The sequence below is a fragment of the Pleurodeles waltl genome, chromosome 2_2, assembly GCF_031143425.1.
Source record: "Pleurodeles waltl isolate 20211129_DDA chromosome 2_2, aPleWal1.hap1.20221129, whole genome shotgun sequence".
Lineage (NCBI taxonomy): Eukaryota > Metazoa > Chordata > Amphibia > Caudata > Salamandridae > Pleurodeles > Pleurodeles waltl.
This window is the reverse complement of record NC_090439.1, coordinates 8,053,913-8,066,660: the sequence shown is the minus strand read 5'-3', so window position 1 is coordinate 8,066,660 and position 12,748 is coordinate 8,053,913. Positions and strand designations below refer to the sequence as shown.

The following is a 12,748-nucleotide window of genomic DNA, read 5'->3' as shown; positions in this document are numbered from 1 at the left end:
TACATACAAACTAAAAATGCCTCGCTTCATACTAATCTGCGCACAGGCATGTTCTGCGAGAGTAAAATATAACTGAATGGAAACCAAAGATGAGATGTCACGGGGAACAGTGACGGAAATTCCAAATTTTCACTGGTCAAATGCCTATGAATTTAAATAAATAGGTAAAAAAGTAACATAGAAAAAAAACTTAGCTGTTCAGTCCTTTCTTTTTATCAAATCGTGAAATGAAGTGACACTTTCTTCTTACCGACTACATTGTGCGGTGGAGGCTTTAGAAGATTGCTCAGCGTCTAACATTAAATTTGGAAACATTTGCAGCTTCCAAAAGGACTAAAAAAATATTCAGAATCTCCTGTTCAATAACATTTGAAGTTCCCATTTAAACACATATTTATTCAATTGCCCTACTCACCAAAATCCTTGTACAGTGGAAATTACAAATATGAGACGATGGATTAAACAGTATTGTATGTTCTACTTCACTCGTCATAGACAATGCAAAACTCTCTCGTGTTTTGCAGCAACAAAAAGAAATGCAATCCAAATTACAACTTGAAAATTACCCTTTACATTTAGCTGCAAATTATGCGCTTTGTAATTGAACCGGAGCTATGTTTTGCATTAGCCGAAAGACCTCTGCAGCAGGTTATACAGGTTTGAGTAAAGCGTTTTAAAAGATGCATATATTAGTTAATTTCCCTGGCATAATACCGTTAAAATATATTTTTAATCAGAAATGGGATATTAAAATCCAACTTTCAGTGCAGATGATATACCATATGTGCCATGACATTTTAAAACCTTTTTAAACAATACTCTGAAATTAATTAGTTTTGCATTAAATTGGCTCAGTGTATTCCATTAAACGCAACGCATTTGAAGGACAATTAAACATTACAAATTATTCCTTGGAAGAAATACTCATTAAGCAAAGAAGGAAAACAAAAATGTTCGAAGAAGCGGGGAAAAAAAACAAAGACATAAAACACTAACATCTGAAGGAAAAAATGTGCACATCCCACATGTGCAATATTTAAGATTGAATTGCTTGAATCACAATCTTTGGTTTTGTTTCTTGAATGCATAACAACACTCAGCAGCACAGAGACAAGCTAATGGACCTAAAATTACAAAAGCATGGCACAAACATACGTCCATGCACACACACATATACTTAAAGCCATATTATATATTTTTGATGTCTTTAAATGGAATTTACAGTTCTCCCTCGCAAAGTGAATGAACATCCTATAATTTAGCCAATTTACAGATTACAGGTTCAAATTGACCTTGTAGCCTATAAAATTGTTCATCTTCCATGCAGGATTGGAAGCAGGAGAAGCATGTCATAACTGTATTTAAGGAATTTACCATAACAATGGGAAGCAGGATATGCATGCATAATGCTCGCCATTTGCGCTCTAGTCACCAGTTTGGACGCCAAAGCAATGCGTATCCTGCAGTCATCTTCTACTTAGTATAATAGAGGCCGCAGCAATTTACTCACCCACAGACATGACACTTGTATTCCCTCATTCCAAGGTGCCTCTTGACATGGTTCCTGGCATCTCCTAATTGAGCGGTTGCAAAGTGGCAGATCTTGCACTTGAATGGCTTTGATCCTAAGTGAAATTTATAAAACGAGTTGAATTGTAAATAGCAGACTATTCACAACCGAAATGCAAGAAGCTTTGCGAGAATAACAAGGGCAATTCTTAAAAAGAAACAGCATTTGCACATGTATTTGGAGTTGATGCTCTGCCCCATATGTAGAGATATGGGCACTAAACTGAATTTTCAAAATAAATCTCGAAGATCTTCGGCTGTCTGAAACCGATTTCAATTAGATCCTTACTGGCACATCCAGTTTACTATCAGAACATACTTGTGCAGGCAGTAAGAGTCTAAAGAAAACACAATGTTTTCTGCAGCTGGGCAAGATACCGAAGAAAAGTAAAACACGTTTGAACTCGTGCCTTTTTAGAGGTCTGTTATACTACTTCTAAAATTCTATTTTAACTCGCTCAGTTATCTCAGTGTACAGTTTGCAATGACCCGGGAGGGCTGCGATTTTAGAAAAGGTCTGCCTGTGTTTGTGAAGATAATATTATGTGTTTACACCTTATCACATGAATAAATGCTCTGTCGAGTGGTAAAAACAATCACCGAATGTCCAGTGTGGGCCAGAGTTAAGAACATTGTTATACCGTAGGGGCTTGATTACATCGCGAATTATTTAGTACAAAAGTGATCCTATTTTTAATTAACTTTAATATTACTGGTCTGTTAGCTATCGGGGCTATCCGTTGTAGTCACATACACATGCACTGTGAAAATATGAAGTTGGGGGACACCTGAAAAAAGAAAAAACACAGAGCGTAAGGCTGCATGTAATATCTCACTGCTGTTAAATTAGCAGGTACAAAAACTGCCGGGCTTCAAAGAACAGGTCTCTTCCTCCGGAGGTTTCAAAACCAATATTTCTAAATTAACAAATACTGCACCTTGAAATGAGCACAGGATGGTTGTAGAGGCTCTGCATTATGTTTAGGGTATGTTTTTAAAATGGATCTTGAGCACTGTGCAAAATGAGATATATACGAGCTTCAATAAACGTACATAAAGCGCTGTGATAAGAAAACGTTACAGTATATCAAATTTGATCAATGGACCTCTTTGCGGTGCCCTTGAAAACAGAATTTTCTAGCTCTGTAAAAAAATGTAGTCTCTTAAATTTCAATTCAACTCCCAAAAGCTGATGAAAAGTGAAGCATTTAATTTTAATCTTTCAATGGAAATAAAAAAGTCAACAGTATTAAGCATGGGCAGACAAGGTTGAATATTTCACAGTTCAATGACAATGAGACCAGATCTCTTAATACTTTCATCTGTGCTGTTAAAAGTAGATGTAAAATATATTTAGCACCTGAATGGTCATATCTAGTCATCTTTATATGTTTAAATGTCAAAATCAGGTTGAAGCTGGAGCTAGCAGCAATCACACTCGATCAATCACTGGGCAGGACACAGTTTATTTAAATGGTGCTGATAAAACTAAATGAATCATTAATTTGCTGACATTTCAAATGGTTGCTGCATTCTATAAAGTGACTAGTGCAAATAAAGTAAAAATGTAAAGGTCAAATTACTCGCGCCTTTTTTCAAAACTAAAGCAAAAGCCACTGTCAGAACTTCAAGCTTACTCTCCGCAGGCCTAACTATACCAATTAATACAAGCCTCGAGTGAAGGAACGCGTTGGTATGAAGAGCAGTTTGTGTTTGCTCTCTACCTACTTTCTTCTGTGCGGAAATAATCAAAATGGACCTCAGCCGGTCCCCCAAAAATCGTGGCAGCCCTCCAAATATACGGACGGACTATAATTTAATGAAAATACTGGAGGGGGTGTTGGAATTTAGAATGTAAAAGGTTTCAGAGACTTTGACAGAGATAATTAAATAATCACATTAGCATTCCTTACTTGTGCTCTTATATAGATTATGCTAAACGTTCATCGCTCCTCTTCCACTACAGGGTCGCTCTTATATCTACTTATCTGGTTCATCAAAGCAGCTTGTCCACTGGTAATCGTTCTTATCCACTTCTGCTTTACACATTCCCCTAAGCAGAAGTGTCGTTGCTGCAATCAACAACAGTGTTCACTTAGTGTTTTTTCCCCAAACCGTTTCTGGGGAGTAGCCCCTCAATGGCTAGATAAAACGGGCACAAGCAGAATGTGAAGAAAGAGGAAACCAAAAAACAAAGAAATCAGATACAAACGACTTGATCCAGACATCTTTGATGTACCATCTGACTACAAACCGTCCTAGGAAGGAGAGAGAATAACAGGCACTCACAGATCTAGTTGATTGGGGGATACGTGGGGTAACAATAGACTGAAGGAAGTGAGATTTAATGGAATGTTATGTGTCAGGGCTGTAAAAACGATAGGTAAAGCACTTATTGGAGGGATATGAAATGAACGTATTGTGTAAGGGAATGATGTGCATTAACAACAATGGACGTGGCTTGACGTTCTGTGGGAGGGATGAGGGGAGGGGACAATTATCCGTTAATTCAATTTTCTCCACATTGTTATGTACTGTGTTTTGTTAAAAACAGACAAAATAAGAAAAAATGAAGGGCTGAGAGGCGAGAAGCGGAGTGCTCCCCTATGATGAGAGCATTCTTATCACAATCTGCCTCTACACCTCCTCCCCTTTCCAGTAAAAGTCTATGTCATTGCAGTTCCTTTTTGGTGTTATATTTTTTAAATTTGTGTTTTGTTCTTCTAACGCAAATGTGTCACTGCTCCCCAGCTTGTAAATTTCAATGGGAGAACATTAATTTACATTTTCTCTTCAAAATGTTCCACTTTCATTTTCTTGTGAAAACACCGCTGGAATAGAAAATTGCATGAAAACATTTTGATGATTTTTTTCTGCGGGTGTACTTTCGGCTAAATATTCACTGGAAACCCTACACATTTTACAACTGGGTGTCTAGCACAACTGACCACAAAGAAACAAGTACTTGCTTAAAGCAGACCCATTGAGTTCAAGATCTTGCCCCCAATGTTGGCGTTTAAGATGTCAGTCCCTCCTCAGGCACAACTAAAAGGTTGAGATAAATTTTCCCATAATACACAAAAAGTGTAGGAACTGACAGTTACATTTTCATCTGGTGCTGGAAGCATACGTTTGACACTCTAAAAACAATGAGTACTGGGCCAAAAGGGTTGGCCTCTATTTGCCTATTTTACGCAGAATGATATGCTAAAGAAAAGGGAAAGGTGTTTGTTCTGGTTTCTTTTGCCTAGGGTGCACACTACATAGGATTGTCTTTCCTGCTACTACTGTTTGGCCTGATGGTTAAGCCCTTGATATTTAGGGTTAATAGAAACACTCTGCTCAGTGATATTTGTGATTAAACGTTATTGCTACATGGCACTTATTTTCTCCTGTGTGCAGCTAATCCTGATGTATCGATGGCAGGCTCCAATATATAAATAAGGGATTTGGCAGACAAAACGGGCTACGTTCACCCTACATCCACTAACAAAGTCATCCAAACCCAGAGTATCAGTATTCATGCAGAATGAAAGATAGTGTCTTTTGATATCTAGGTATCTTTGTAAATAAAAAAGGTGGATGAATTCTATGTCAGGGCCGGAAGAGAGGATTTTGCTCTCTTTCATCGCTTTATTTAACAGCAGCCAAGTTCAAGCAACATAACCACATTTCCCATGAGCCCATTGGAAAAATATATGTAACGTTTCCACAACTGTAAGCAACCAATTGGCAGTCCATAACAATAACAAAGTCCCTTGTCAATGTCGGCTCTTCCTCCTTCTTCGCTCCTCCCACAGCCGAACTAAGTGCTTGGGCCCAACGCCCATTTCTTTTCTTGTTTTAAAGTGGGTTTTTCCGATTGTATGGTGTTAAACATCTCTTTTCTTTCAGGTACCAATTGCGGGAATGCTTGCTACTCCTTCGCGATCGTAAGAGCTCATTCGTGCTTTGATGCTGCTGGGGCGTAGCAATGAGGTCCTCCGACCTCTTGAGGACGCCGCTAATAGGTGCGAGGCACCAGTTCTTGAAAAGAAAAGCCCTCGGCCAGCGTTCTGCTCGAAACGTACTGAGAATGTAATTTCCAACAGCGTGACCCACCAAGCGCCCGTTTCCCGCTTGAAGCGGCATACCAGCCCTACCTGCCTGGGGCGTGACGCCCCGGAGGGGGGCAGTACTGGTGTCCTGCCGCCTATTGTGACGCGATTCTCGTCAATCTTTCACCGGCCCAGGCAGGGGTTGCCCAAGGACTTATGAGCGTGCAAGGTGCATAAGCGGCCTACTACCCCTCACTATCTGTCCTGCGAGGTAGTACAAAATGCCTCCTGTACAAGGCCCAAAGGCCACAGTTAAGGCCACATAAGCAGACTAGTACGACCCTTTCACCATGAGTGACGGCAAAAGCATCTATTTGGAGGAGGAACAAGTCACTTACCTCCCTATACATGGTGACTTCTACAGGATTATGAACGCCTCCATTTGGCCGGAAGTAAAGCAAGTGGTGGCTCCCCTGGAGCAGAAACATTCGCAGTTCACAGAAAGCTGCACCAGACCACACTTCGGGTGGGAAGACACCTCGGGGCTTATCCCCTCACTACCTCCTGGGAACCCTGCCCCTGCGCCACTCGCAAACGGGCCCTTTTCTCGGGGGTCGATTTGGACGTATTTGACAGGGTCAAAAATGCCTTTACGGCACATTCCCTCCAAAAGGGACCAAGCGATCCTAACCCTGTAGTTTCTGGGGCTCAGGGTGATTCCCAACCCCAAGGGTCATCTGATATGCTAGACCCAGAACTCCTTCCTCATCCTCCACTCGACCGAATGGTCGCGGACTGCGCAAAACACTGGACAAAGAGGTCTGCAACCGCCTATGAGCAGAGTGCCCTCGCCCTTCCCTGCCAGAAAAAGTGGTCCTAGCTTCGGATATCGACGAGCGCATGGCCACCTGCCTGGGTAAATTCATGCGGGACCATAAAAAGGGGATAGATCAATCCAGGCAGGCTTGTCAGGATAAACTCCTCAATGTCTCAGGCCCACTCACCCCCATTCTGGATATGGCAGAGGACGCAAAAGCTTCCGGCTTTTTCATCTCCCCGGACGTCCTGTCAGGATGAGCAGAGATTTTCTTGGGCAATGCCAGCTGCGCCATCACGACAGAGAGGCGCAGGTCCCTAATTATAAAGATCAACCCTAAGTTGGGAGATCTTGCCACGTCCAAAGCAGGACCCTTTGCCCAAGGAGGCCTTTGTGGCGAACCCTTTGTCCAAGAACTGGGAAAAGTTGTACAAAATGTTCACATCACTGGACAAGGCCCAGACCTCAGTCAAACAAATTTTCAGCCCCTGGGTTTTCCCCAGGGCTGGCAGAGGAAGGGGACGCTCAGTCAGCCATTTACAATCACAAGTCTCCAGCAGGGGCACTATATCGAGAATGGGACCGTACTAGGATGCCTCCAGATTGGGAACTTCTACCCCACCAGACCCTTGTCCCAGACACTGAGGAGCCCGGGAACAGCTACACAGTCAGAGTCACCTTTAATGCCCAAGTCAATCAATTAATCAATCAAACAAACACATTTCTTAAGTGCACTACTCACTCAGTAGGGTCTCAAGGCGCTGGGGGAGAGGGGGTTACTGCTCAAAAAGCCATGTTTTGAGGTGGTTTCTGAAGGTTAGGAGGTCCTGGGTCTTGCGTAGGTTGGTGGGGAGGGAATTGCAGGTTTTGGAGGCAAGGTGGGAGAAGGATCTGCCTCCGGAGGTAGTGCGTTGGATGCAGGGGACTGTAGCGAGGGTAAGGTTGGCAGAGCGGAGCTGTTGAGTAGGTTTGTGGAAGTTCATTCGCTCATTGAGGTAGGCTGGTCCGGTGTCATGGAGGGCCCTGTGAGCGTAGACAAGGATTTTAAAAGTGATCCTTTTGATGATGGGCAGCCAGTTTAGGGATCTGAGGTGGGCAGAGATGTGTCCGTGGTGAGGGAGGTTGAGGATGAGATGTGCGGCTGCGTTCTGGATTCGCTGGAGTTTTCTCTGAAGCTTGGCTGTGGTCCCTGCGTAGAGGGCGTTGACGTAGTCCAGTCTGCTTCTTATGAGGGCGTGGGTGACCGTTCTTGTTTCAAAAGGAATCCATTTGAAGGTCCTGTGTAGCATGCAAAGGGTGTTGGATGATATGGCGTTGATTTGCCGAGTCATGGAGAGAGATGAGTCCAGTATGATTCCGAGATTGCATGCGTGGGTGGTGGGTGTTGGGGGTGGTTCAAGGGCAGTGGGCCGCCAAGAGTCGTTCCATGCGGTCTTGTTGGGACCGAAGATGATGATCTCGGTTTTTACTGAGTTCAATTTGAGGTGGCTTGCTGTCATCCAGTTAGCGATGGCGAGGAGTCCGGCGTGTAGGTTATTCTTGGCGGTAGATGGGTTCTTCATGAGGGAGATGATTAGCTGGGTGTCGTCAGCGTATGAAATGATGGTGAGGCCGTGGGGGCGGATGATGTTAGCGAGAGGAGCCATGTAGATATTGAAAAAGGTGGGGCTGAGAGAGGATCCTTGGGGGTCCACACAGATGGTCTTGGTGGCTGTAGACCGGAAAGAAGGGAAGCAAACTCTTAGGGTTCTTTCGGAGAGGAAGGAGGTGAGCCAGTCCAGGGCTTTGTGGCAGACTACGGCATCAAAGAGGCGTGTGCGGATGGTTTGGTGGCATACAGTGTCGAAAGCTGCAGAGAGGTCTAGGAGGATGAGGGCGACGGTTTCGCCCTTGTCTAATCTGGTCCTGATGTCGTCTGTACAGGCAATGAAGGCGGCCTAGGTGCTGTGGTTTTTGCGGAGTCCAGACTGGGAGATGTTGAGTATGTTGTTGTCTTCTAGGAAGCGAGATGGTTGTATGTTTACTATCTTCTCTATGACCTTTGCGGGGAAGAGGAGTAGAGAGATGGGTCAGTAGTTTGTAAGGTCTTCAGGGTCTGCTTTGGGTTTTTTGAGAAGAGCGTTGACTTAGCGTGTTTCCAAATATCTGGGAAGGTTGCTGTCTTGAAGGAACTGTTGATGATGGCCCGGAGATGGGGAGCGATGATTTGGCGGGCCTTGTTGAAGATGTGGTGGGGGCAAGGGTCTGTTGGAGAGCCTGAGTGGATGGAGCTCATGGGTTTGCCGATTTCTTTGTCGTTGTTGGGGGTCCAGGTGTTCAGTGGGTTGGTGCGGCAGGGTGTTGTGGTGTTGGTTATGTCTGTGGTGGTGATGGTGGGTGATGACGATGTGAAGCTGTTGTGTATATCTGCGATCTTGCGGTGGAAGTAGTTGGAGAGGGAGTGCAGAGGTCTTGGGAGTGTGGAGGGTCAATGGTGCATGATTTGGGTTTGGCGAGTTCTTTGATGATGGCAAAAAGTTCCTTGCTGTTGTTTGCGTTGTCATCTATGCATTCTTTGTAGAAGGCTCATTTGGTGGTCCGGATGAGTTGGTGATGTTTGCGCATGGTTGATTTGAGGGCGGAGAAGTTGCTCACTGAGAGTCCTTGGCGCAAGGCTTTCTCAAATTTTCGGCATTCTCGTTTGGAAGCCTGAAGTTCTGCGGTGAACCAGGGGGCGGTCTTGATGGTGCGGGTGTTGTTGGTTATTTTGAATGGGGCAAGGGAGTCTGCGCATGTTTCTAGCCATCGCGAGAGGTTGAGGGCGGCGGCATTGGGGTCGTTGGTACTGGGAGGTGGAGCTTGTGCGAGGTTGGAGATTAGTTGTTCTTTGGAGATCTTGTTCCACTTGCGGTAGGGGGTAGGATGTTGTTGGTGGGTTTCAGGAAGGAGAAGTGGGCGCAGTGGTGGTCAGTCCAGTGGAGTTTGGTGGTGTGAGTGAAGGCGATGTGGCTGCTGGAGGTGAAGATGGCATCTAGCGTGTGTCCGGCTGAGTGGGTGGGTGAGGTGACCAGTTGCTTGAGGCTGAGATTTGCGAGGTTGTCCAGCAGGGCAGTGGAGTTGCAGTCGTGGGTGCTTTCCAGGTGAAAGTTAAGGTCGCGAAGGAGTAGGTAGTCTGTGGAGGTGAGGGCGTGAAAGCTGACAGTGTCGGCGATGGTGTCACAGAATGGGGGGCGGGGTCCTGGTGGTCTGTAGATGAGGGTTCCTCTTAGGGTGGTGTTGGCATTGATGTGTACCTGAAAGTGTAGGTGCTCTGCGGTGTCTAGGGTGTTGTTGGTGTTGATGGAAATCTTGATGGAGTTTCTGTGTATTATGGCGATTCCTCCTCCTGGTTTGTTGGTGCGGTCTCTATGGGTGATTTTGTATCCTTCTGGGATGGCTATGGAGATGTTGGGTTCTGATGAGGCGTTCATCCATGTTTCAGTGAGGAGGCGATGTCGGGAGAGTATGTGGTAAGTACGTCCCAAAGCTCGATGGCGTGCTTGTGGACAGAGCGGGTGTTAAGGAGGATGCAGTTGAGGTGATTGGGGGGTTTGGTGTTGTTGTGGTGCTTGTTGGTGTGAGTGCAAGAGAAGTGGCATGAGTGGCATGTGAAAGGTCCATGTGTGTGTCTGGGGTTGGCTTGGGCGCAGGCAGTGTGCCGGCCGGGGTTGAGAGCAAAGAGCTCTGTGGAGGAGTAGTGGCGCTTAGGGGGGGCCTGAGGAGCGTGGTGCTGGGGGACGGGTGCTGGGCGCGGTCCAGGTGTGGACGGGCGCAGATGGGCTTGTCTCTGGAATGCCATTGGCGCGGCCGTCATTAGGAAGGGGAGGTGGGAGGGAGGAGCAGCTGGGAGGCGGGCAGGAGTGTCCACTGGGGGCATGAGGGGGGCAGGCCACAGGGGACACAGCGGCTGGGTCAGAATAACCGGCGAGAGCCGGAAAAGAAAAACTGGCACAATTTAGAGCGAATAATACAAAGCAGAGGAGAAAATGTGCACAGTTTAAGTTAAAAACAGTGTGTAAAACAAAAAACCAATCTCAAGAAACGAAATACAATTTTACAGCTAACGAAATACACGGTACAAGCACACTAGACACGCCTACCACTAGGCACCAGGCATGAGGCGCAGGCGGCTGCCTGAGGGTGGTGGAGGGCCTCAAACTTCTTTTTGTAGCAGCGGCAGGGTCAGGGGCACGGAGGCTGGTAGGTGCAGCCGAGTGTACTCCTGACCCAAAGCAGGTCAGGGGGTCACACTAGGCGCCGCGCAGCAGGCGCCATTAAGAAGGGGAGGTGGGAGGGAGGAGCAGCTGGGAGGCGGGAGGGGGTGTCCAATGGAGATGCGAAGGGAGCGGGGATGCAGCGGCTGGGTCAGAATAACCGGCGGAAGCCGGAAAAGGAAAACGGGCACAATTTAGAGCGAATAATACGAAGCAGAGCAGAAAATGGGCACAGTTTAAGTTAAAAACAGTGCGTAAAATGAAAAACCAATTACAAGAAACGAAATCCGATTTACAGCAAACAAAATACACGGTACAAGCACACTAGACTCACCTACTACTAGGCACCAGGGAGGAGGCGCAGGAAGCCTGCAGGTGGTGGATGGCTTCGAACTTCTTTTTGCAGTAGCGGCGGGGTCAGGGGCATGGAGGCAGGCTGGTGGAGCCGAGTGTACTCCTGGCCCAAAGCAGGTCAGGGGGTCACAAGTGAGTGTTCCCTTGATCTCTCATCATCTTTGGGAGGCAGACTGGGGAGGTTCCTTTCAAACTGGCAAGCAATTACTTTCGATGCTTTGGTGCTTCAAACAATCCAACGGTTTCATATTGAATTTTTCAACTCAACCATCCTAACCCATCTCCTTTGGGTTTTTCGGACAAGGACATGGCCCTGGTGGACACGGAGGTGGCAGAGCTAGTGCACAAAGGTGCAATAGTTCGGACAACTCCTCACCCACAGGGTTTCATCAGCAATATTTTTCTAGTGTAAAAGAGCGACGGGGGCCAACGTCTGGTAATCAATTTGAAGGAGTTCAACGAGTGCCTGGTCTATCGCCACTTCAAAATGGAAGTAATCCATCTTCTCAGAGTTATCCTTCAATGCAACGATTGGATGGTGCATCTGGATTTGAAGGACACTTACCTGACAATCCTGATTTTTCCTTCAAATTGACACTTCCTTTAGTTTCAATAGAGTGATTAAACCTTTGAGTTTACTTCTGTCCCGGCCAGCCTCTTGCCCGCACCCTGGTGCTTCACCTAGGTAATGAGACTGGTAGTGGAGTTCCTCAGGGCCAGAAGCATCCAACTGATAGTGTACCTGGACGATCTTCTGTTGATGAGACAATGCCCATAGCTCCTAGCTTCCCATCTACACTTGGCGATTTCCTTTCTGGAGTCCTTCAGTTTCATCATAAACGGGTAGAAGTCCGTCTTACGTCAACTCAATCTTTGGTGTTTCTGGAATTTGTGGTAGACTCGGTTCAAGCCACTCTCAGCCTTCCCTCAAGGACGGTCAACAAGATCAGACACGAGTTGCGCATGCTGTCGGCCAAGCCTTCCACCTTTTTTCAGCAGATTGCCAGAATGATGGGCCTGCTGGCCTCATCCATCCAAGCCATCTTGCCCGGTCATCTACGTTACCAGGCTCTACAATCCCTCAAAGCAACTCATCTCAGGAGATGGCTCTCCTACTCTCAGAGAGTTCCTCTCTCACAGGAGGCTCGGGAGGAGAGCCAATGGTGGCTTGCCCATATGGAGTCCTGAAAAGGTCGGGCGATTTTTGGATCCTTCCCAGACTTGGTTATCGAGTCCGATGCCAGCAGCTCGGGCTGTGGGGCGTCCTGCGGGTCCTTTTCTACTAGAGGGCTATGGTCATCTCAAGAGAGGGCAATGCACATCAACTGTCTAGGACTCCTAGCAGGTTCATTTACGGTCAGATGTTGGACCAAGGACTGCACAAAATGTTGTGTCCTACTGAAGATGGACAACGTGGCAGCAGTGAGGTATATAAATTGCCTAGGCGGCACGCGCTCCAAGATGCTGTCAGAAAACCAGATCTTGGTAACGGCAGAACACCTTACGGGTCAGTCCAACCAGGTGGCCGATTGGCACTCCAGACACCTGAAAGATGCAAGCTTATGGCAATTGAAACCCGGTCTGCTCCAGGTGCATCAGAACCGATGGGGTCCATTCTCAATGGATCTCTTTGCCTCTCGAGTAGATCATCAACTTCCCAGGTATTGCAGTTGGCAACCCGATCCAGGGGCGGTCGCTACGGACGCATTCTTGCAGGACTGATGGAAGGAACAAGGATA

General features: G+C 46.4%; 1 protein-coding gene across 2 annotated transcripts in view; it reads right to left on the bottom strand.

The window, feature by feature from the left end:
• The window catches only part of ZNF407 (zinc finger protein 407), a 1,574,765-nt gene that overhangs the window by 1,343,648 nt on the left and 218,369 nt on the right, over nucleotides 1-12,748 (bottom strand). For both annotated transcript variants that reach the window (XM_069219421.1, XM_069219420.1), the window contains one exon: nucleotides 1,511-1,625. In XM_069219421.1, coding sequence (XP_069075522.1) covers nucleotides 1,511-1,625 — 115 coding nt within the window. The remainder of the gene's footprint in view (nucleotides 1-1,510; nucleotides 1,626-12,748) is intronic.